At 38.6% G+C, this 24,409-nt stretch overlaps 1 protein-coding gene across 1 annotated transcript; it reads left to right on the top strand.

Annotated features, from left to right (window-relative positions):
* The first annotated feature begins 257 nt into the window (after nucleotides 1-257).
* LOC128134088 (acetylornithine aminotransferase, chloroplastic/mitochondrial-like) lies at nucleotides 258-2,173 on the top strand. Its single transcript, XM_052771500.1, has 6 exons — nucleotides 258-289; nucleotides 361-490; nucleotides 1,039-1,134; nucleotides 1,255-1,361; nucleotides 1,518-1,590; nucleotides 1,676-2,173. Exons 1-6 carry the CDS (start codon nucleotides 258-260, stop codon nucleotides 2,171-2,173), a joined length of 936 nt encoding a protein of 311 aa, XP_052627460.1.
* Nucleotides 2,174-24,409: the final 22,236 nt, after the last annotated feature.

Consider the following 24,409-nt stretch of genomic DNA (forward strand, 5'->3'; position numbering starts at 1 on the left):
GAGAAGTTCTCAGTTTTTGAAAATCCAAATATAAAAACTCTTCAAATGTTTCGTCATGTATTTTTTTTCAAGATTAGTCAAATTAGATATTAAGATTAGATATTAACAAGAAGTCATAGAAATATAGATTTTACTTAATTTTATGTTGGGTTGTAAGAAACTTTTACTTCTATGAAAAAAGGAAATCGTTAAAACAATTTTTTTTATACGTATGAGGTCGTTCGTACTGTATTATTACACTCTTTGACACAGCAGTAATGGACGCACCACCACGATCACCACCACTCTTGTAACAAATTAATATAAGACAAACAGCCCGGTGCAAGGTGATTTTACATCATTTGAATTGTTTAAAGAAAGCCTAGCGATAGCATTCAGAGCAGCTGGCATGAATTCCATCTTCTTCACCGGCGGTAACTTTGCTCGACTTGCAGTGAAGAACAACACCAGGAAAATGGGGGAAACAAAGAACAAATTCCGTGTGTTAATGGTAAGTATTTAGTTCACAGTAAGTATTCAATACATAGGAATATAAAAATGTGGAAAACAGAGAGCCTGTAGTAATGATATCGAGCTCTTTTGTTTGTATAATTCCAATGTTGTTTATTTTTATCGTCGTAGACCTGTAGTAATGATATCGAGCTATTTTCTTTAATGGTCATAGACCCTAGGGGAATTTGATTGCCTTTTCTTATCATTTATCGATCTTTTCAAAATTACTAATCTTATTCTTTAATGTCTATTATCATTTACAAAAGTGCTTTGAAAATGTGGAAAACAGAGCCTCTGTTAACGATATAGATCTATTTTGTTTATATAGTTCCAATGTGTATCGTCTAGACCCTTGGTAATTTGATTGCTTCTTCTTATCTTCTTTATCATTTATAAATCTGTGGGAAGTGCTTCGATCCCTTCAAAACTACTGATATTTAAGTCTTAAACCCTTGTTTTTCATGTATAAATGAGTGTGAAGTGCTTTGAAACATTCAAAAGGTTCTTTTCTTTATATTTATGGCTCCTACCAAAAAAAAATTCCAGGGCAAAGTGAAGGTAGAACTAGATTTCATGTACTCCGGAGGATTTCCTCGTTTGAAGCAATCCTTCGTTTCTTCTGATCCTATATCGGAAAGCCAAGTGAGCTTTTATCTAATTATTCTAGCTATCCTGGTCATAAGTTTTTTGATTAATTTGTGAAGTTTGTATATACTAGTTGAATACTAACATTAATGAAATTGATTGCAGGATCTCTTTTAGGATATGATCTCAAGTGCATCGTTTGCAAGAGGGGGGATGTTGTTGTACAACTCCCCTTTGTCGGATGAAGCAATGATGTTTACTGGAGCTTGCTCAAGGTTACTCAGGTTCTCTTCACCCCCAACATATGTGTCCTTGTCGATCAACATCCCTAACTCAAGTCCACCCCCAATTCAAATTGAGGAGTTAATTAACCGAGTTGACGAAGGAGAGTTTCAGATTGTGTTCCTAGAACCCTTACAGGGACTGTGTGGCATATATAGGTTTCAACAAAAAGACTTGATCGATTTGAGGAGTGCTTGTAACAATTCCAAGACACTTCTTGTGATGGATGAGGTATATTTCTTTTTCTATTAAACTATATAAGCATATACAAAACAAAACAAAAAAAAAACAGATGATATATACTTTGATAATCCAGGTTCAATGTGGGTTAGGGCGTAGCGGATCTCAATGGGCACATACAACATTAGGTGTTGAACCGGATGCTATGCTCATTGGCTTTGGAGACGACATTGGGATTGGCGCCATTGTTTTCAACGACTTACTTGCTGACTACATTCATTTTTATCAGCCGGATAAACAATTCATGCCCACAGCATGTTGTCTGGATGCCTCGAAGTTGCTTAACATGGTATCCCAACAGGAATACCTGAACAAGGTCGAGAGAAGTGGGAACTATTTGATGGGGTCGTTAACCAAGAACTTGGGAATGCATCATCAGGTTGTGGGCATAAGATCAGTTGGTCTTGTTGCTACTATTCAGCTGAAGGTGAATGCGCATCCACTGATCATTTCATGTCAACAGCTGGGACTTCAATTGGACTTTGGGGGAATACCCAACAACATTCGGATCATGCCACCTTGTGCTAAATTTCTGTGGTTTAATTTTCATTTTATGAATGTGCTAATGGCCTAACGCCTAATTATGGGAAATACAAATTATTCACATACTTAACCATGTAGTCCTGGTCATGAGGATTATAGGAAATGATCCAATTTTAACTTCATACCGAAATAACCATAAACTACAAAATATATCAATACCAAAATAACCATAAATTACAAAATATATCATCTCCACATTTAAAACATATGATGTCTACTTTAAACCCAACGTTTTTTAAATGTTTTGTCTCTTAAATCCCAGATGTGCATTATATATTGATTGCTTGTAATCTTTTATTTTTCAACGATTTTCGTTAAACTTTTTGTTGCATTTTAATTAAAAAAAAACACGAAATGTTTTCTTCAAGTTTCCGATTTGGTCATCCGATTGTGGATATATACTTTTTATTTGACAAAAAGCTTAGTCTAAATAAAAAAAAAATTCGGTCTAAGATGCCCTATATCGGAAAAAATGAAAAACTTTTGTAGAATCAAAAAATGGCCATAGATGTGTAAATTTCGGTCATTTTTATGATTATCCTTCAATTTTTATCAACATTTGCAAAGTTATATTTGTATAATAATATACAATAATACATGGCCGATTTAAATGTATTTTAAGTCGGGTAAAAAACCTTTATAATTAATTAAAAGGAAATTTCATTGTCAAAAATAGAATAATGTTTTAGCTAGCTAAGTAGCTAACCTAGCTACTGAGGTATGAAAAAACCATTGTCAAACCAAATCAAAAACTACAATAGTGAAAATTCGGAAAATGTGAGCGTTATATTTAGAAACATGTTTCATATGGACAGTTAAACAAAAGCAAATAGGGAGATGTAAACCTTCGCAATATTATCTTTTGGCTTAAATGATTAGAAAGTGAACATATGACTTTTCAGCCAGCTATCATGGCCCAATTCGCCGAAGGAGATGCATCATAATCAATTATTATAAGGCCATTTTCAATATTATTTCAACACAAGCTACATGTTTTAAATACTAGGTTATAATAAGAATGATACACGGTTGAAAATAAAATATTTAAATAAAAAAACACTTTACTTAATCATAATATTAAATGGTTAGAAAGTTTATTATGAAAAGAATATATATATATATATATATATATATATATATATATATATATATATATATATATATATATATATATATATATATATATATATATATATATATAGGTAAAGAAGTTTATAAATAATTTTTTTTCTGTAAAACTAATACCTAATATATATATATATATATATATATATATATATATATATATATATATATATATATATATATATATATATATTGTTGGGATTATTATGTTGCGTCATGGGTTCGGTCCTTAGCCCAATTTTGATTGCTGGTATTGGGCCTGTCCAACCGTGCATGTTTTGTTCTAGGGTTTAGTATATAAGCTGCATGCATGCAGTCTTTGCAGTTAACGCTTTTAATTATTTTCTCATTGAGTTTTTGTAAACTCTAGCTCGCCTCTACAATGAAAGTTCTTTATCGAGCTCTGTTGAGGCGTGACTTTATTTGAATCATAAGCACATCTTTGATTCCATTCTGTGTTCATATCATTATTGTATTCGTCTTGTTTAATTTTCATATTCTTACCTGTGATCTAATCGATCTAAGATTTATTCTCATCAGTTGGTATTAGAGCAGGAGACTGTGTAATTCATACACGTCTCTTCTGTCGAAGAAGTTATTAGGGTTTTTAATTCCACTTTGATTGATATTAATTGAGCCGTCATTCCATATTGACGTATCTCATTAATCGTTGATCTAACCCTAACGATATATTACAAGTCTCATCTTAAACAGGTAATCGATCAAAAGTCATTACAATGTCCATGGATGATTCTCAAACCAATCCAATCAACATCTCCAACAGCATTGGTTCTACGACAAGGATTCCAATCTTGTATACTCAAGATTATGAAGTTTGGACGCATCACTTTGAAGATTATGTGATTGGATCGGAGGATAATGGGTACTTGATCTGGGAAGCGATCACTGTTGGCCCATTTGCTCACTCAAGCACCTCAAAGATTGTCAAAACTCAGAAGGAGTACAATCAACTTGTTAACGATGTCAAAGATATTCCTCAAGATGAGAATGAAAAGTTTCAATGCAACATCAAGGCCTTGAGGATGATTAGGTTTACTTTGCAGTCAGATACGTTTCGTTTGGTAAGTTCTTGTGCTACTGCTAAAGAGATTTGGACAGATTAAAAGAATTGTATTCCACTGATAAAGATTTGGAACATTCAATTCAAACTCTCCTGCTTTCTGAATTTGGTGATTTCAAGCAGAAGCCCGAAGAGAAACTGGTTCAAGCTTTTCATCGCTTTAATCTTCTTTTAAGTAAAATGATAAAACATGGGATTGAAAGGAAAGTTATTGAACAAAAGGTTTACTTTCATGAATGGTCTTAGACCCGAATGGATGGTTGTTGTATCTACTGTTAAAGCACATGAACAGTTCAAGTCATATTCTCTGGCGAAACTAGTGGGTATTTTGAAATCCCATGAAAGTACACTGTCTAAGGAAACGAGTGTGGTTTCCAGTTTGGGTTCTTTACCCCTTATCTCTAAAGGAAAAAGCTCTGTTGAAGAAGAAGAGGAATTGGATCTTGCCGATTATGATCTAACCGGTAAAGAGTATGCCATGATGGTATCCAATCCTAGAAAATTCATTAAAAGGAAATTCCCAGCCAACAAGAACCAAAACTGGCAAGGAAGTTACAGCACCGAAAAGATCAAGGAGGGACCGAAGATGGGGTCGAAGTCTGAAGAGTCAAAGAAAGAAATGAAATTTGGTGGTGACTCAGGATTTAATTGCCATTACTATGGAGGCAAGAACTATTTTGCAAAAGACTGTATGATGAAAAAGAAAGCAGAAAAGATAAATGATGATGATGAAGAAGCGAGCCTCCTGAGACGATTGGAGGAAGTCAAGAAAAGAAAGTCTACTGCTAACAATGTTACTATGAATGCTTTGATTGTACAGGATACAGACAATCACGGTGAATTTGGTGGTGTGGAGGTATGGTCCACAGATTCAGAGGATGAAGAAGTCAGAAAGCCCATTCATGGGAAGGCGATGCTGGTGAAAGAAGAACCTGTAACAGGAAGGTGTTTTATGGTGACCGAATGTGTGTCTCAAATGAGAGGATATACAACCGATTGTGGGATAGAAGGCGAGAAGGAGCGAGAGGACAGGTGTTTTGCTGCTAAACCTGTCAGTGCACAGATCAACGAATGTGATGAGTTATCAAGAAGGATATCATCGAAGAGTGAGGAAAGGAGGATGTGGATTGAGCAGAAGGAGAAAGAGTTGATTAGGTCTAAGGATGATTCGATTTATTTGCAAAGAGACAACATTAAACTTTTAAAACTACGAAATGTGTTTTGTTTGATTGCTAAAAGACTTTATTTTAATATCACTCAGTTGCATCTTGATTGTGAAATAGGAAAGAAGATACATCGCATGATTTTACCCTTCCTTGAGTTAAAGGAGGATGAAATCGATGTTGAAGCCTATAACTGTGAAAGCGTTGTATCTTCTGACGAGGTCTCTCTTGCATATAAAATTGGTCTTGACAAAATTGAATCCTACATAAAGTCCAAAGACCACAAGGATATGCTTAAAAATCTGTTAGATGAGAAGGATAGATTGAAGTTAAGAACCGAAGCTGTATAGAAATTTGACTCTTTGAATGCCAAATTAAATTCAGAAAATAAAATTGATGTTGAAAATGCATTTGAACTTAATGAGGATGATGATCTGAGTGAAATCTTTGTAGAAGATTTGGTGGACTGTTCAGAATTTGTCAAGAGCGAACCTGAAACACGTAAAAATTTAATTTCTGAAAATTAATTTCTTAAAGCAAAAGTTGTTGTGTATCCAAAGGTACAAACCACTCCAAATCAAGTCTACACGGTCCCTGGTGTCACTCCACAACAAACTGTAGAATTGACAGCTATGGTGGAAGAAGATAATGCTGACGGATGTGACGAGTTCTTCTGGTCAGCACCAATAGACAACGCTGATGAGACGAAGGGCCTATCTCAAAAGACCTCATGGAGAGTGAAAGGTAGATATGTACCCGAACCACTAAATGAGCCTACAAGATATGATGTGCCAAGCACAAGTGGAACCAAAACTTCATTGGGCGAACCTACGCAAACCACTAGTGAAACATCCTCAACAAAGAGTGACAACTATGCTCCTACTTCAAAGAAAAAGGCTAACATCCACAGAAATCCGAAACAGGTGGTTGATCGAAAACACCAACGAAATCTGCGATACAAGAAGAATCTATCAGAAAGAAAACAGTTTTGGAGATCACAAAATCCTCACTTTGTAAGGATCGAAAGGAAGCACAAATCTCAAGAGGCATCAAGGAACCGAAAGGGTAGTTTCGGTCCCTCGACCGAAAGGTACCGAAAAGAGAGTTTCAGTCCTCAGAACAACATCAACCAAAAGGGTAGTTTCGGTCCCTCAACGGAAAGGAAACGAAAGGGTAGTTTCGGTCCCTCGACCGAAAGGAACCAAAAGGAGAGTTTCGGTCCTCAGAGCAATATCAACCGAAAGAGCGGTTTCGGTTCTCCACCCAATAGCAACTGAAAGAGCTGTTTTGGTCCTCATCCCTACAAGTTTAATCAGACACACAGAAGATTCAATGTCACCTCTGAACCTTCACATTCTAATAATTCTTTTTCTTCAAAAGATTTAAAGGGAAAAGGAAAGCTCTTTCCAGAAGATAACAGACGTCCAAAAGAGATCCAAAAGAATGCTGACATCAACACCACAAATCCCAATCCTACTAAATATAAAATGTACTTACTTGTTTGATATTTCTCTTACTATTCCCTGTCCTGTAAAAGGCTCACAAGGACCCAAGAAACTTTGGGTTCCTAAATCTGCTTAATATTTTGCAGGTTATACGTGATGAGCAGTTTGACGAAGAATGGTATAGTGATAGTGGCTGCTCGCGTCACATGACAAGGAGGAAGGAAGAACTGAGGGATTTTCGGTCTCTCAAGGATGGTGGTATTGTGAAGTACGGCAACAACTCATTTGGCACCATCGAAGGTTATGGAATGATCACTAATGGCGATTTCTCTATAAGAAAAGTGGCTTATGTTGAAGGGCTCCAACACAACCTTATCATCGTATCACAGCTGGTAGTTGGCACTGGATTGAAGGTATCATTTGATGATGAAGGCTCAGAGATTGTCAAGAAGAAATCTAATAACGTTCTGCTGAAGTCAAAGAGAAAGGGGGAAATGTATCCTTTGAACCTCAACCCAATTCAAGGTAAACCAGCAGTTTGCTTACTCATGAAGGCTCACTCAGATGAAAGTTGGTTATGGCATCGAAGACTCTCTCATCTGAATTTTAAGGATATCAACAAGTTGGTTTTAGGTGATCATGTTCGAGGTCTTCCAGTTTTAAAATTTGACAAAGAACATCTCTGTGCTGCCTGTGAAATGGGAAATCAAAGTAGGCAAAGTCATCATTCTATTATCAATCAACGGCGAAAGACATCAAGGTTGATAATCTAAAACGAATCATCGACGATGCTGCTCAAAAGATGGCTGATGATCAACCCAAAGAAACCAAGAGGCCAGAAGCAAGCGAACCATCAAATGATCTTCCAAATGTTCAGGGGGGTCCATATCTTCAACACGATCAAGGTTCATCGTTCCAGGGGGAGAATCTATCGTCAAAATCTTCAATCTCCTCTGAGAATCCAATCAAAGGAAGTGATACTAATCCATATATTGAACATGCATCATCCTTCGAGGGGAAGAACACCAACGTCAATGATGATGACATTCTGTCAGAATTGGAAGAAGAAATCAATGTAGAATTGGATCCCACTTGTGATTCAAATTATCCACCGCTTATCAAATGGACCAAAGATCATCCTCAAAGTCAAATTATTGGGGAATCTTCAGAAAAGGTGTTAACTCGATCTCAAATCAAAGCGAAACAAGATGCACTCTTTTCACAAGTAGAGTTTTGTATGTTCAACTCCTTTGTTTCCAAATTCAACCTAAGACCGTTAATTCTACCCTTGATCATTCAGACTGGGTTCAAGGCATGCAAGATGAGTTAAATGAGTTTGAAAGAAACAAAGTATGGCAACTTATTCCAACTCCAAAGGATGCTTCGGTTGTCGGTCTCAAATGGGTATTCAGAAACAAGATGGATAAGGAGGGAAATGTCATTCGAAACAAAGCTTGGTTGGTTGTCAAAGGCTACTGTCAGGAAGAAGGCATCGATTATGAAGAGACCTTCGCTCCTGTTGCAAGATTAGAGTATGTTCGTATCTTTCTTGCCTATGCTGCACACAAGAACTTTGAAGTCTATCAGATGGATGTCAAATGTTCCTTTCTCAATGGAGAACTTGAAGAGACTGTGTATGTTGAGCAACCGCCAGGTTTCGTGAACGAGAAGTATCCAGATCATTGTTACATACTTGACAAAGCGGTATGTGGCCTAAAACAGGCTCCCAGAGCATGGTATGAAAATTTAACTCGATTCTTAAAAATGTCTAAATTCAAACAAGATTCGGTTGACCCAACCTTCTTTCACAAGAGAGAAGGTAACCACCTTATGATAGTCTAAATTTATGTTAATTACATCATCTTTGGTTCCACGAATCCCAGCTTAACAGCTGAATTCAGGAAGTTGATGGAAACTAAATTTGAGATGAGCTCAATGGTTCCAATTAACTTTTTCCTTGGCTTGAACATTAGACAGGGACCCGAAGGCATTTTTATTAATCAGGAGGCATACACCAAGACACTATTGGCTAAGTTTTGTATGATGGGAGACTCCAAAGTGAAAGTGCCGATGGCCTTTGGGACAAAGCTTACACCCTCATTGGAAAAGTCAGCTGCTGATATGACGCTCTATCGTCAAATGATTGGGTCTCTGATGTATCTCACAGCCAGTATAACTGACATCATGTTGGCAGTCTGTTACTGTGCCAGATTCCAAGCTAACCCCCGTGAACCTCATCTGCAAGCCGTGAAAAATATCTTTCGCTATCTGAAGCGAACCTCTTCTCTCGGTCTGTGGTATCCAGCCAACTCAGGATTCTTTGTTCAAGCATTTTCACACGCTGACTTAGGTGATTGTGGATTAGATCGTAAAAGCACCACTGGAGGATGCCAATTTCTAGATGGTAAATTGGTTAGTTGGCAATCGAAGAAACAAACTTGTGTCTCTCTCTCCACTGCAGAAGCTGAATACATTACTGCATCATCATGCACATCTCAAGTGGTATGGATACAAAGTCAGCTTAGAGATTATGGGCTAAACATGAAGAAAATCCCACTATATTGCGACTCTGAAAGCGCAATTAGGATTTGTCACAACCCAGTGCAACACTCAAAGACTAAACATATAGCACTGAGGTATCACTTTATCAAGGATCACGTGGAAGATAGCAACGTAGAAATTCACTTCGTAAGAACGACCGATCAACTGGCAGATATATTCACTAAGGCTTTACCTGAAGCGAGCTTTAACAAGATTTTACAAGGCCTAGGAATGATGGAAGCAGAATCCGTACCAAAATTGCCTTCGCTTCAATAAAGGTAACAAGCAAAATAGAGTGAACCAAAATGAACCGAACGTTCGGTCTATTTCGGGTGAAGTTCGACCAAGAACCGAAATGAACCGAACGTTCGGTCTATCTCGGGTTCGGTCCTTCTGAACTCGTTCGCTTCTTTTTCTTCTTAGGGAATTTTGATGGTATTACTATGTACATTCTTTTCAATATTTCTTTTTATATTTATAAAACTCAAAAATATTTTCCTTTTTGTTCAATTAACTCTTTTAAACAAACTACAAAATTATTTTTCGTTTTAATCAAGTTTTTTTAGTATTATTCTCAATGAGGAAGATCCATAAGGTATTATGTATTTTCTACACACTGTTCACACGTCCCTAGAAGCATGCTACTGTATTTTGACTAAAGCCTCAAAAGATTTTGAGTGAAGCCTTAATAACATGATATATACAAATCATGTATTCCCAAACCAGGCTGCAATATTCACTCTGATCATGAGCTACCTTACTCTACTCATATTGAGTTTAGAGTTTTCTGCTTGGTCCTTCTTTTTCATAGCAGAGGTATATTCGCTTCTTATACCATCTCCATCATTTTTCTCCATTATACTTCGTTTCATCAATATAACTGATATGGGCATATTTAGTTATAAAATTCATGCATTATCTTAGTACTTTATGTTGATTTTATCTCATTTAATGAACAAAAGGTGCTTAATTAGTTTATAATTTCATTTTTTAGCAACAATTACATGCTCGGATGGAAAAGGAAGCGGAACTAGCGATTGGAAGCTTGGATCTTGGATTTTGAAGAAAGAAGGGTGTAGCTGGACAGCTTGACCCCTCGTTAGTATTTTGGACATATCTCATGAACTGTAACTCCGATTGACGAGATTCAAAATGTTCTGAAAACTAGAAACAATTTCGGACGACTTTTTTGTTTTGAGAAAATGCAGATTCCAAACGGACTCGACGAGTAGGCCATAAACTCGACGATTCACTTCGAACTTTCGCGATTCTGGACGCGCTGACTTGCCGTACACGGGTTTTAAGTGACGGACTCGCCGAGTAGGTCACTGGACTCGCCGAGTAGCCCCTGTTTTGTGAAAATCTATATAAAGGGACTTTCAGATCGATACCCTAGCATATAGATGAACCCTTGGAGGCCAATTGTCGACTAAAGGTGCTGTTGGAGCGTGGGAAGCTAAGGAATCAACCCTACATTCAATTTTAAGGAGAATCAAGTCAAAATCAGGTTTACTCTTATCTAATGTCTTGTTTGAACTATGTTTTTACCAATTGATTTTGTTTTTGAGCTTGTTTCTGTTCTAATCATGAGCTAAAACTCATAACTTCTGTTTAGGTAGATGAATTTGTGAACATGGATTGATTATTTGATTAGGATTAATTTTAATTGGTGATTATGTTTTATTAAGCTTGTTAAAGAACCTTATGTGTTAACAATAACTATTCTTCTATTAATAAATCAGTAATTAAGTTGTATGAACATCTCTTAGTTATTAATTTCATATGATTTATTATGACCACATAGTTGTATGTCTAGGAATAGCGAATGTGAAACTAGAATTAACTAGAAGATAGGTAAGTTAATGTGTGAGCTTGTTTGATGAACATCAGCAAGAGGTTGATGGGCCAATTTAATTAACCATTACAAGTCTTATTTAACCCGAATCAATAACTAGGAAATCCATTAATTTAGACAACTGGCCACTGCTTGAGTTAATTTGTTTCCTAAGGATTAGTAATAGCGAACGTGAAACTAATCATCTTAGTCAAAAGCCAATGAAGAATTAATCCGATACATTGAAATCATCCATGGGAACAAATGAGTCGAACCTAAACAGAAGTCCTCTTTATTATTGAATTTAGTTGATTATTATTTGCTTAGCTCTTAGTTTCTTAGTTTAAGTTTTAATTAATTGTTTAAGTTTCTAGTCTTGCAAAACTAGAGAAACCCCCTTTCTATTACTTGTTTTATTTAGATAATATTAGCATTTCTTTTAATTGTTTACTGTTCCCTGTGTTCGATACCCTACTTACCTGAACTAAACTGCTAATCGATAGGTACAGTGCCTTTCGTGTGTTCGTCTTTGTGTTTAAGTTAGTAGGATTAAAACTAGTTGGTTTTACACACATCAATAGCCCTTAAGACTCTCAGTATTTACCACTGAGGTTTATGGTTATACAAAATCTATGTTAATGATCTTAGTTTCGTGCCACTATGTACTAAGTGAAACCCACAATTCAACACCAATAATGAATTGACGGTGAATTATCATATTCAAGATCTTACTTGTTACCTAATGAAATCTTTTTTTATTTTTGAGTGATCTTTTATGAATTTGTCTAAAACCAAGGCTTTTCTTCCCCTAAAGATCTAGTTTCTTTTTGTTTTTGAGATTTCTATACTTTCTTTTCTCATTATAACATATATCCTACCTACTTGTTCAACAGATCACATTGATCTCACAAGTACTTCGTTCAGTTTCGGTCTTATGTCAAGCATCGAAATTATGAATTGAAGCGAAATCCACCCTTTATTATCTCTAAAAATATGCCTTTCAATACTTCTTCACAAGTTATTGATCGTTATTTAATGGGAAACCAAACAAGCACTGTATTGTCTCTCTTGACTTTGAAGGAAGTGATTCCTGCCCAGAATCAGTCGTTTTATGTCTCTTTAAGACATCACCAATTATCACAAAAAGTTTTCTTTATTTCTTTATCTTTTACACCCTATGCACGAAATTTTTTAATTTTCCACAATCTAGTTCTTTTAAGGCTGTTCAATAAAGCACAACAGGCAATGGTGATTCAAATGAATTCTGGGGTGACGATTGGCATAAAGTGAATGCTGACTCAGCGGTTATCCAATCGTTTTGTTGATTTGAAAAAGCGATTTTTATGGGATGGCGTGCAAAAAGGAAACATCCTTTCTCTTTCCTGCTTCATCATCGGTATGACAACTGTTCATCCGTCAAGTCAGGCGCTCTTTTTGAAATAATCCAAGATATTAGCCGGATTTTTCTCTCTCCTCCTTGTAAGTATAAAAGGTTTTGACATGCTCCTCTTTTCCTCTTTATCACTTACAAAACTCTCTCAACGAACAAAGGCGATTACTCTTACTGTTCATCATCTTCTACAATGGCAGACTCTTCTTCAGTTCATGATACCTCTGTTCGCCAACCCCTTCTCACCATCAAACCTCAACAAAACCTGATCATCGATCTTACTCCTTTTCTCTATGAACCCTACATGCTATATGTCATCGAGTGTCTCAAATACTCCCCTCTCATCGACGCTCTGACCAAAGTTGAAGTTGTACCAATGTCCTGCCTCTCACTCATCTACTCCACTGCATATTACGACAAAACTGCTGAAAGGATTCACTTTGAAGTACACAACGAGAAGACTTCCATCTCCAAGCACCACTTCTATGCCCTAATTGGTCTTTCTCAAGAACAAACCCTGGTAAACCCCGAATCCATCACCACTGGTCAACTATTCGTTATGTTTTATCAAATGGGGTATACTGAAACCCTCACCACCATTACCAAGTTCAAGAAGTCCTACCTTCCTCCTCAAGCCAGAAAATAGGGGGAAGAAAACTGACACCTAGAAAGAGGCGCATGTTTCCAAACCAACCAAGGGGTAATGTCACACCCCAAAACCGGAACGGCGGAAATGTTCTGGGATGGATGACGTCATGTCAAGTATCACAACACATGCATTATAGTAATCAAAGTACAACAAAACATTGCATTAATAGTAATAGTTTTACATAGTTTACAATACATCAAAGAAATACAAGTATGAAATAAATACAGCGTGATACTAAGCTATCTTCATCAACAGCTCCTGGGATGTACCTGTCTAGTGCTAACCTGAGAATACAAGTTATTTGAAAAGCGAGTATCAGCATTTTTACAAATGCTGGTGAGTTCATAAGCATTTAGTGTCATTTAGTCAAATAACTTTATAAAGTAGTAGTTTAAGAGTTTACAGTGTATTAGAGTTCTTTCCAGAAAATCCTGTATTTTCTTTTATAAAAGCAGCCTTCTACCAAGACTGGACAGAGTTGTGTGGTAAAAAGTAGTTTTCCCTTAATCGCTATCATTATCAAAATACAGAGCTTGATTATTAAGGAAGCAGAAGAATTCAGGGAAATAACATGTGCCTCAGCAGTGAGGACTGTTGACTAAGGCAAAGGAATCATAGACTCCAGGAGAGTATCGAATGAACGACACGCCTAACTCAGTCTAACAGAAAGAGACACAGACCCCAGACGGTACCAAATGAAAGGTACAACTAGTAAGGTCTAATACAGTGAACACAGACCACAGACAGTATCAACTGACTGATACGTCTAGCAAGGTCAAAATAGAGAATACAGACCGCAGACAGTATCAAATGAAAGATACATCTTGCAAGGACAAAACAGAGAATACAGACCGCAGACAATATCAAATGAAAGATACTTCTTGCAAGGTCAAAACAGAGAATACAGACCGCAGACATTATCAAATGAAAGATACATCTTGCAAGGTCAAAACAGCGTGACTCTGAAAATGAGTTACCAGCATACAATGTAAATTGCCGGTGAAATGCCGTTACCTTAAGGCCATGAATTATAAGGCAACCTGGGATACTCGTAACCATACTGACTAGAGTTCCAGACGCCCTACAAGTGTCTATAAATATGACATTTGTCACCCCTTGGCGTGGTTGGCCGTGGACTGTAGCTAGCAGTCGGGGTGCGGGGGTGTCAATCCCGTATAGATCTATACACACAATGTCCGCTCTCCCTACAGGAGACTCTGGTTACCAACTAGACGACGGAGAAGGCCGTGTCCTGAAGATGCACCCCAAATAGTGGGTAGAGACTTCCAAATAGTGGGTAGTGTGTTTCTAATGTAAGTGCTGAACTAGAGGTAGAGACTCATAACTGAACTGACTAAAGTAAACCCACATGTCTATGCTTGTGTACATAATATATAACTAATGAATCAAACGACCTTCGGATGGACATCTGATCCCACCAGACCACATCTCAATAAAGAAAAGGAAATAGGGCGGACAAGCCTTCCTAAGTCCTTCAATCATTATTTATATGCATCTATACAAGCACAGACATACATCTAACTATGCTCGAGTGTGTATCAAGTGGAATCATATCGTGAAGTAGGATCGTATCGTGAAGTAGGAGTGTATCGTGAAGCAGGAGTGTATCGTGAAGTAGAAGTGTATCGAGAAGTATAAGCGAATCGTGTAGTAGGAGCGTTAACCTATATAAGTGAAGTAGAAGCGATAACAAGTATAATTGAAGTACAAGCGTAATGAGTATAAGTGAAGTAAAATTCTAATAAGTATAAGTGAACTAAAAGTGTTAACAGTATAAGCGTATCACGAAGTGAAAGCGTTAACAAGTCGGAGTTTAAACTGAGAGGGAGTATCGAAACATGGGAGAAAAACCCTTATTCTTGAGAAAATCACGACAGTGTATTCTTTTGTAAAAATGAGTTTGAAAACCTTTAGAAATCCTTTAGAAACTATTCATAAACCAGTTTAAAATGAACTTTGATAAAACAGTATAAGTAAGAGTTTTTGAACAAGTGAAAACCTTTTAGAAAACCATTCATAGTGTCCTACTTGGTAAAACAGTTTATAGTGTGGTAAATCCTTGTACAAGCGGGTTATCAATCACAGATGATTTATATGATAACTGGCATGTTTAACTTGTATTCCCCCCCCATAAAACATGTAAAAACATTTAAAAGGTCCATTCAGAGGTATGAACTCACCTGGCGTTAGTGGATCCGACGAAGGTGCCGGTTGGGCGCTCGGTGTCAAGTAAGGACTTGGACACACTTAGAGACCTATTTAACATATGATAACATATGTTCACGTACAATTAGTATATTATATACCAATTAAACAAGTATATGCACTCTAAGGAGCGGAAGACACTTTGGTTAAGTGTTTGGGGTGTCCCGGGTAACATCTAAGGGTGAATATGGCTTAGGAATGGAGTTTACTCTCCGAGAGTAAACTCTCAATACTTAGTTTACGGCCCAGGGACTACTCACCATGAGTTTACGGCCGTAAACTCATGGTGAGGGGTTCTAGTGTGTTTTAAGGGCTCAATCTTGTTTGTGGAATTTTGCTAGGTCCAAATCCAAGAGGTATGAATGGGTTTAGGGTTTTTAAAGGCACCATTGGGGAGTTTACAGCCCATGAACCACCCCTATGGGAGTTCACGGCCGTGAACTCCTACACCTTGATTTTATTGAAGTTTTAAGTCCCTAATTCCCTCCTAGCATTTTATAGTAATAGTCTAAGGCCATTTGGGGGACAAAAACCAACATTTTGGCATGCTTGGGGGTGTTTACGGCCTTGGCATATGTATGGGCCGTAAACTCCTTTTAATCCGTCAATTCCTTGTGTTTGAATGATCTAAACCCGAATTAGCATGTCCCTAAATTATGTCTTAAGCCTAAGGGTGGTTTGGGAGTGTTTTTGGGGCATTTATACAATCATAAGAGGTGTTTACGGCCTAAGCATGTGCTTGGGCTGTAAACTATCTTTTAGGCCTTAAATCATTGTGTTTTCATGTTTAAACACTCCTAGATAAATTCCTTAATTGGTTCCTAGGCTCAACGGGACAAACTTGGGTCATTTTGGCCTTATTTAAGGGGTTTACGGCCTAAGGAGGATCCTAGGCCATAAACTCCTCTTTCACAGCTTCTAAGTCCGATTTTTGGGGTATAATCACAAGCCAAGATGTTTAGAACAAGCTAGGGTAAGTGGACTTACGATTTGGTTGTGGATTCGGGTCAAAACGAGTCTAGAGAGAGAGTATAGAGAGAGAGAGATGGTGGAAAGGCTCAAATGGAGTTTAGTCCCCCTTATATATGGGTGGGAGTTGGAGCTCAGTGATATTCTACCCGATACTATCGTTTAACGGGGCTTTTAGTTGCACCCGATTTAGTGGTCGTAATAACAAAAACTAACTTTTCCAATTAAATGGAAATGTGTATTATGAGTTTTTATTTCTCTTATCACGACTTAACGACATAAATGAAATATTGATTTAATTGGTGACCTCTAATTAACGAAACTTTTATACAGTGGAATATTCCGTTAACGGTAACGGGGTAATGTAACGGAATAACTTTGGGTTATCACATCATCCCCCCGTTAGAGGGAATTTCGTCCCGAAATTCAGGTCTAGGCAAGGTAATTGGTATGAATGACCGAGTAGAGGCAGGAGGGTACTTCCTATTCTGTTTGTCCTCGCATTCCCAAGTGAACTCTGGTCTGTGTTTGTCATTCCAACAAACCTTCACCTACGGGATGCGGATTCCGTCTCGTGTAGCTAGTGGGTTCCGACTGGTGTATCTACGAGGTTAGGGTTCTCAACGGTTTCTATCGAGACGATTTGGGGTACCAAGAGTGACGTCGGGCAATCGCACATCAAGTCTAAGAAGTGGTTCTATCGGGTGTGAAACTTGTGGAATATCTGGAAGTAGTAGTGGTCTGACCAATCTCCGTAAAGGATTTTCAGATGGCCCTAAGCTCTCGGAAGGGTATAGCTTTTCAGTACCTAGAACATAGTATACTTCTATGGCAAGATCATCACTAGCATGATCGCCATTCCGAAGTTCCTAACGTTCTCTCTCATACTGGTAGTGTTGTCCTTTAGGTTGGTTCTTCGGAAGCTCGGGTTGTCCTTGGTTTCGCGTTTCCTGTCAACTGGTTGTTAGAGACTTTCGAGATCATCGGATGGGTTGCGTGTCTACGGTATTTGTTTGCTGCCGAGAGTCTATCTCAATCTCGTGCAAAATGAACTTACACTTCTGATTCTTGAGATATTACCGACGGAAATCCTTAGGGTCGGGGAGGTAGGGTTTCACTAGACGAGCGTTGGACTATCCCTGGAGGTGCTTCTACTATTTCTGGGTGAGATAGTATTCGTGGAACACCTAATAGTCCAATTAATCTATAAGACTTTGGTTTATTCTAGTGTGGAAAACGTATCCTCCTGCATAACCCCTAGACTAACACCAAGGCTGGTGTCAAGTCTATAATCTCTTCGGGATCTGGGTCATGAGGCTTGACGCAACTACTTTCGCACTTGATCAAGTATTCTTGGCTGCGAAGGTTATCCTGTGGTTCTCGGTATTCTAGTGTTCACTTCGAAGAATGCATTTTATCGTCTACAGGGCGACGACGATTTCTTCCATGCGAGAGGGTGGAGGATGATAGACACTACTTGTCTATAACAGGATGGACAAAGTATCTGAGTAGTGCGAGCATCTACTGCCACTACTCTTCCAAAGGTTCTGAGTTTTCTCGGTCTAGATCGGATCTAGTGAGTATAGGTTCCATCACTCGGAACTTTAATCTTTTCATCCACTCTTCGTAGAGTTTAACTCATCGCAGCTTTCGGATTTCCGGTCTATTCGCTGCATTGCTTACTTCGGGGCATTAAGCGTGAATGGATGGTCGTAGTCCATGTCCTTGTATCTTACGACTCAGGTTTCTTTATCAACCGAGGGTGTTAGCTACAAGGTTGGCTCAAGTGGAATGACAACGACTTCGGATTTGTGGTCATTATAGTAGCTCAATCCGTAGGGTTCTCTTGACTCTAGCTCCCGTTCCATGGGATAGGATGAAGGGTCTTTCTAGGGAATCTACTAGGTATGCTTCGGGTGGTTATCGTCTTCTGGAATGCATGCAGTGCCTTTCGCTTCAGTTCTTATCTGTCTAAGGAGGGTTGGTTAACAGCGCACGGTACCCTTCTCCTGGGTACTTCGGAAAGTTTGAGATAAGAGGGACGACTGACGGATCGCATTAGTCTTTATGGTTTTTATTTTGTTAAGGTTCGGAAGAACCTTTATTTGCCGAAAGGGCTATGGGGAAAGTCCTTTTTACACAACACTAAGGATTTACACATGGCTGAACGAAGTCAAACCATGATCGATAGAGTCGTCGAAGTTGGCACACTCTGACATGATATAAAGTGAGAGTCGATAGAGTCATGCGCCGAACAGGCGCACAAGTTCCAGGCGTCTTGGGTTTCGTCCTGCGTATCACTGCCGCGGATACTTGGACCGATCGAATCGACGCGGAACTATAGAGAGTCCTAAGTGTTCTGAATAGAGTACCTTTTTCATGAATGGATTTTCACAAGTCATTTCTATAATCGCCTAACATATACTAGTCATGTATAACTAAGGTGGGGAGGACTGTTGACTGAGCGACTCCGCCCTAAATCCACAACCAAACGAGGAACAGGAAATGAGGTGGCATTCACTCACTCTAGGTCTATCTATCTTAACTATACACGGCCGTAACGTATATGTTTTGCCATTATAGTTTTACCTAATGAATTTTAAATTTTATAACAGTGCTGCGACTTTCGCCTTAATGGGGAAGAAAATTACATTTGAATTAGCCTTTTATTATATTCAGTTTAGTTATCCGAGATTGAGAGACGTACCCAAAATCTACTAGGTTCCTTGATGCTTCTCCTTAAGCATTAGAGTTAGACTCCTCCTGTGTCTTTGTCTTTCCCTTCGGTTGGGCAGTCCTTCTTGATGTGTCCCACTTCACCACATAGGTGGCAAACTGTACGGGTCACCACATTGGTGGTTGATGTAATGAACTCAACCAGGGTTCTACAGACGCGAGCAGTATGCCCCAACATGTGGCACCTAGCGCAATAGAGCTCCCGGCAGACACCATGATGATGGTAGCTGCACTTGCTGCAACGAGGAAGGTTTCCTAAGTATGGTCTCCTAGGTGTAGGGATGGAAGGGTTGGCAGGGAATTTAACCATCTCAGCTCGTTGCCCTTTGGAAGGTCCTTGAGCTGAGGTACTTCCCTCTTCGATCTTGATCTTTCTCTTCAGTGGGTTCGGTTGAGGTTCTTGGGTGGCTGGGTATGAAGGTGTTGGTTGCTGTTGTCCATTGCTAGGATCGGAAATCCCGATAAGGCACTTGCTAACATTGGCGTTGTTAGCATTCGGGTGAGCCATGACAGCTGCTACGGCTGCCGAGACTGCAGCTTGGAACGTAGCTTCATCGAATAAGAGAGTAGGTTTCTTGCTTGCGGACTGGTTACGCTTCTTCGGTGGCATGGTTTTTCCTACACGGAAAGGAATACAAGATGATGAGAGACGATGGCTAGTCTTGGACATATCTCTCCTGACTGTATTAGGCATAAACTTTCCCGTGCCTCGGATGTTGGTTGTCTGAGTGTCGACCTACATCCCTATGATGTAGTCCTGGTGTGCAAGGTAGGGGTATAAGTATCGGAAAAAGGGCCATAAGATGCGAGTCATTCCTACTATGTTACCTTTATACTGGGAAAGGTTTCACTCTCCGGCCTGGAGAGATTTGAGAATAGTTCGGAACGAAACCGCGGAAAGAGAGGATCATGAAGGCTTGTGGCTAAATACTATCAATAGAGGTGCGGGGATCCGCTCTAATCGTGTGACTGGCAATGGGAAAACGACGATTTACCTAACACATAGTGTGAGTAGTGTAACCACTAACTCACTAAATTGTATTCTTTTAAGGGTTTATTAGTGTGACGAACACGAGGAAAAGACAATTCTCGGGTTCCATGTACTGGCTCCCTCTGTCTGCCTCGTATCTTTGGCTGGAATCGGTGTTGGTTTCCTTCGGGTAGTTACCTAGGGTTCTCTCCTTGTATGGATATATTGAATTTCTACTCCGCCTTCCTTCTGATTCCGACTCTGGGTGTCACCACTTCATGATGGATGACTGGGAATCTCCGAAGTTTAGGCGATTTTCTCACCTTTGTCCCGAAAAGATATGGGCACTTGGTGAATTCAATAGTCTCGACCTAGTTCATTCGTTTCCTAGCTGGAAATCTTCTCAATGAACTTCTTCGAGGACGGAATCAACTCTTCTGTCAAGCACTGAAGTGGATAGGGTTTTCTACAAGGTTCGTGCGAGAATGGAAATGTCTAAAGAATCCTAATAGACTATTAACATTTCACTGGATGATCCATATCGAGTCCTGCTACGATTACACAGGGTATACAAATCATATATAGCTTAGATCTGATAGGCCTTCGAATATGTGATACTACTCTAGAACCACATCCAAACAAGGAAAAGGAAGTAGGGCGAAACCACACATTCTTAGCCTATGGGATCCTTATTATATATAACCTTGGGAGTATATTTTCTGTAAATGTAGGTATATCAATAAGGATCTTCTTAGTTCTTCACACAAGGTTAGTTATGGATCCTAAAATACCCCTATGGTATTTTAATTCTTGTTTGATTCTTATCTTTTGATTATGATTATGGGATTATTGTTAGTCTTTTAGTATTCCAAAATACTCCTATAGTATTTTAAACTTTATGTTTGGCTCTAGCATTCCTAGTTGGTAAGTTTCAGACCTGTTGCAACACCACTATCACTCCTTGGCACACGTTCATCACATCTCGAATAAATGTAGTTGATCAGGTTACATTTATTCCAGCTTACAATTACATAACTGCCCAGGTTTGACGGCAATGCTCAACATCCGAAGACTTTTATTCTTGTTGTTCTTGTGATACTTTTGTTCGAGTGTTTAGGTTCTGGATGTTCTTATACTTTGGTAAAATATGGTTATATTTTAAAGTATAATTCTTGGTCAGAGTGTTTTATCCCTTTGTGTTTATAGGTTGTATATCTTTTATGAATTGATATACTTAGCTCACTATAAACAATGCTCTGATACCAATCTGTCACACCCCAAAACCGGAACGGCGGAAACGTTCTGGGGTGGATGACGTCATGTCAAGTATCACAACACATGCATTATAGTAATCAAAGTACAACAAAACATTGCATTAATAATAATAGTTTTACATAGTTTACAATACATCAAAGAAATACAAGTATGAAATAAATACAGCGTGATACTAAGTTATCTTCATCAACAGCTCCTGGGATGTACCTGTCTAATGCTAACCTGAGAATACAAGTTATTTGAAAAGCGAGTATCAGCATTTTTACAAATGCTGGTGAGTTCATAAGCATTTAGTGTCATTTAGTCAAATAACTTTATAAAGTAGTAGTTTAAGAGTTTACAGTGTATTAGAGTTCTTTCCAGAAAATCCTATATTTTCTTTTATAAAAGCAGCCTTCTACCAAGACTGAACGGAGTTATGTGGTAAAAAGTAGTTTTCCCTTAATTGCTATCATTATCAAAATACAGAATTTGATTATTAAGGAAGCAGAAGAATTCAGGGAAATAACATGTGCCTCAACAGTGAGGACTGCTGACTAAGGCAAAGGAATCATAGACTCCAGCAGAGTATCGAATGAACGACATGCCTGGCTCAGTCTAACAGAAAGAGACACAGACCCCAGACGGTACCTAATGAAAGGTACAGTTAGTAAGGTCTAATACAGTGAACACAGACCACAGACAGTATCAACTGAATGATATGTCTAGCAAGGTCAAAACAGAGAATACAGACCGCAGACAGTATCAAATGAAAGATACTTCTTGCAAGGTCAAAACAGAGAATACAGACTGCAGACAGTATCAAATGAAAGATACATCTTGCAAGGTCAAAACAGTGTGACTCTGAAAATGAGTTAGCAGCATACCGTGTAAATTGCCGGTGAAATGCCGTTACCTTAAGGCCATGAATTATAAGGCAACCTGGGATACTCGTAACCATACTGACTAGAGTTCCAGATGCCCTACAAGTGTCTATAAATATGACATTTGTCACCCCTTGGCTTGGTAGGCCGTGGACTGTAGCTAGCTGTCGGGTTGCGGGGGTGTCAATCCCGTATAGATCTATACACACAATGTCCGCTCTCCCTACAGGAGACTCTGGTTACCAACTAGACGATGGAGAAGGCCGTGTCCTGAAGATGCACCCCAAATAGTGGGTAGAGACTTCTAAATAGTGGGTAGTGTGTTTCTAATGTAAGTGCTGAACTAGAGGTAGAAACTCATAACTGAACTGACTAAAGTAAACCCATGTGTCTATGCTTGTGTACATAATATATAACTAATGAATCAAACAACCTTCGGATGGACATCCGATCCCACCAGACCACATCTCAACGAAGAAAAGGAAATAGGGCGGACAAGCCTTCCTAAGTCCTTCAATCATTATTTATATGCATCTATACAAGCACAGACATACATCTAACTACGCTCGAGTGTGTATCAAGTGGAATCATATCGTGAAGTATAAGTGCATCGTGAAGTGGGATCGTATCGTGAAGTAGGAGTGTATCGTGAAGAAGGAGTGTATCGTGAAGCAGGAGTGTATCGTGAAGCAGGAGTGTATCGTGAAGCAGGAGTGTATCGAGAAGTATAAGCGAATCGTGTAGTAGGAGCGTTAACCAATATAAGTGAAGTAGAAGCGATAACAAGTATAAGTGAAGTACAAGCGTAATGAGTATAAGTGAAGTAAAAGCGTAATAAGTATAAGTGAACTAAAAGTGATAACAGTATAAGCGTATCACGAAGTGAAACCATTAACAAGTAGGAGTTTAAACTGAGAGGGAGTATCAAAACATGGGAGAAAAACCCTTATTCTTGAGAAAATCACGACAGTGTATTCTTTTGTAAAAATGAGTTTGAAAACCTTTAGAAATCCTTTAGAAACTTTTCATAAATCAGTTTAAAATGAACTTTGATAAAACAGTATAAGTAAGAATTTTTGAACAAGTGAAAACCTTTTAGAAAACCATTCATAGTGTCCTACTTGGTAAAACAGTTTACAGTGTGGTAAATCCTTGTACATGCGGGTTATCAATCACAGATGATTGATATGATAACTGGCATGTTTAACTTGTATTCCCTCCCCATAAAACATGTAAAAACATTTAAAAGGTCCATTCAGGGGTATGAACTCACCTGGCGTTAGTGGATCCGACGAAGGTGCCGGTTGGGCGCTCGGTGTCAAGTAAGGAATTGGACACACTTAGAGACCTATTTAACATATGATAACATATGTTCACATACAATTAGTATATTATATACCAATTAAACAAGTATATGCACTCTAAGGAGCGGAAGACACTTTGGTTAAGTGTTTGGGGTGTCCCGGGTAACATCTATGGGTGAATATGGCTTAGGAATGGAGTTTACTCTCTGAGAGTAAACTCTCAATACTTAGTTTACGGCCCAGGGACTACTCACCATGAGTTTACGGCCGTAAACTCATGGTGAGGGGTTCTAGTGTGTTTTAAGGGCTCAATCTTGTTCGTGGAATTTTGCTAGGTCCAAATCCAAGAGGTATGAATGGGTTTAGGGTTTTTAAAGGCACCATTGGGGAGTTTACGGCCCATGAACCACCCCTATGGGAGTTCACGGCCGTGAACTCCTACACCTTGATTTTATTGAAGTTTTAAGTCCCTAATTCCCTCCTAGCATTTTATAGTAATAGTCTAAGGCCATTTGGGGGACAAAAACCAACATTTTGGCATGCTTGGGGGTGTTTACGGCCTTGGCATATGTATGGGCCATAAACTCCTTTTAATCCCTCAATTCCTTGTGTTTGAATAATCTAAACCCGAATTAGAAAGTCCCTAAATTATGTCTTAAGCCTAAGGGTGGTTTGGGAGTGTTTTTGGGGCATTTA

Source organism: Lactuca sativa, chromosome 5 (assembly GCF_002870075.4).
Source record: "Lactuca sativa cultivar Salinas chromosome 5, Lsat_Salinas_v11, whole genome shotgun sequence".
In the NCBI taxonomy this organism is placed as follows: Eukaryota; Viridiplantae; Streptophyta; class Magnoliopsida; order Asterales; family Asteraceae; genus Lactuca; species Lactuca sativa.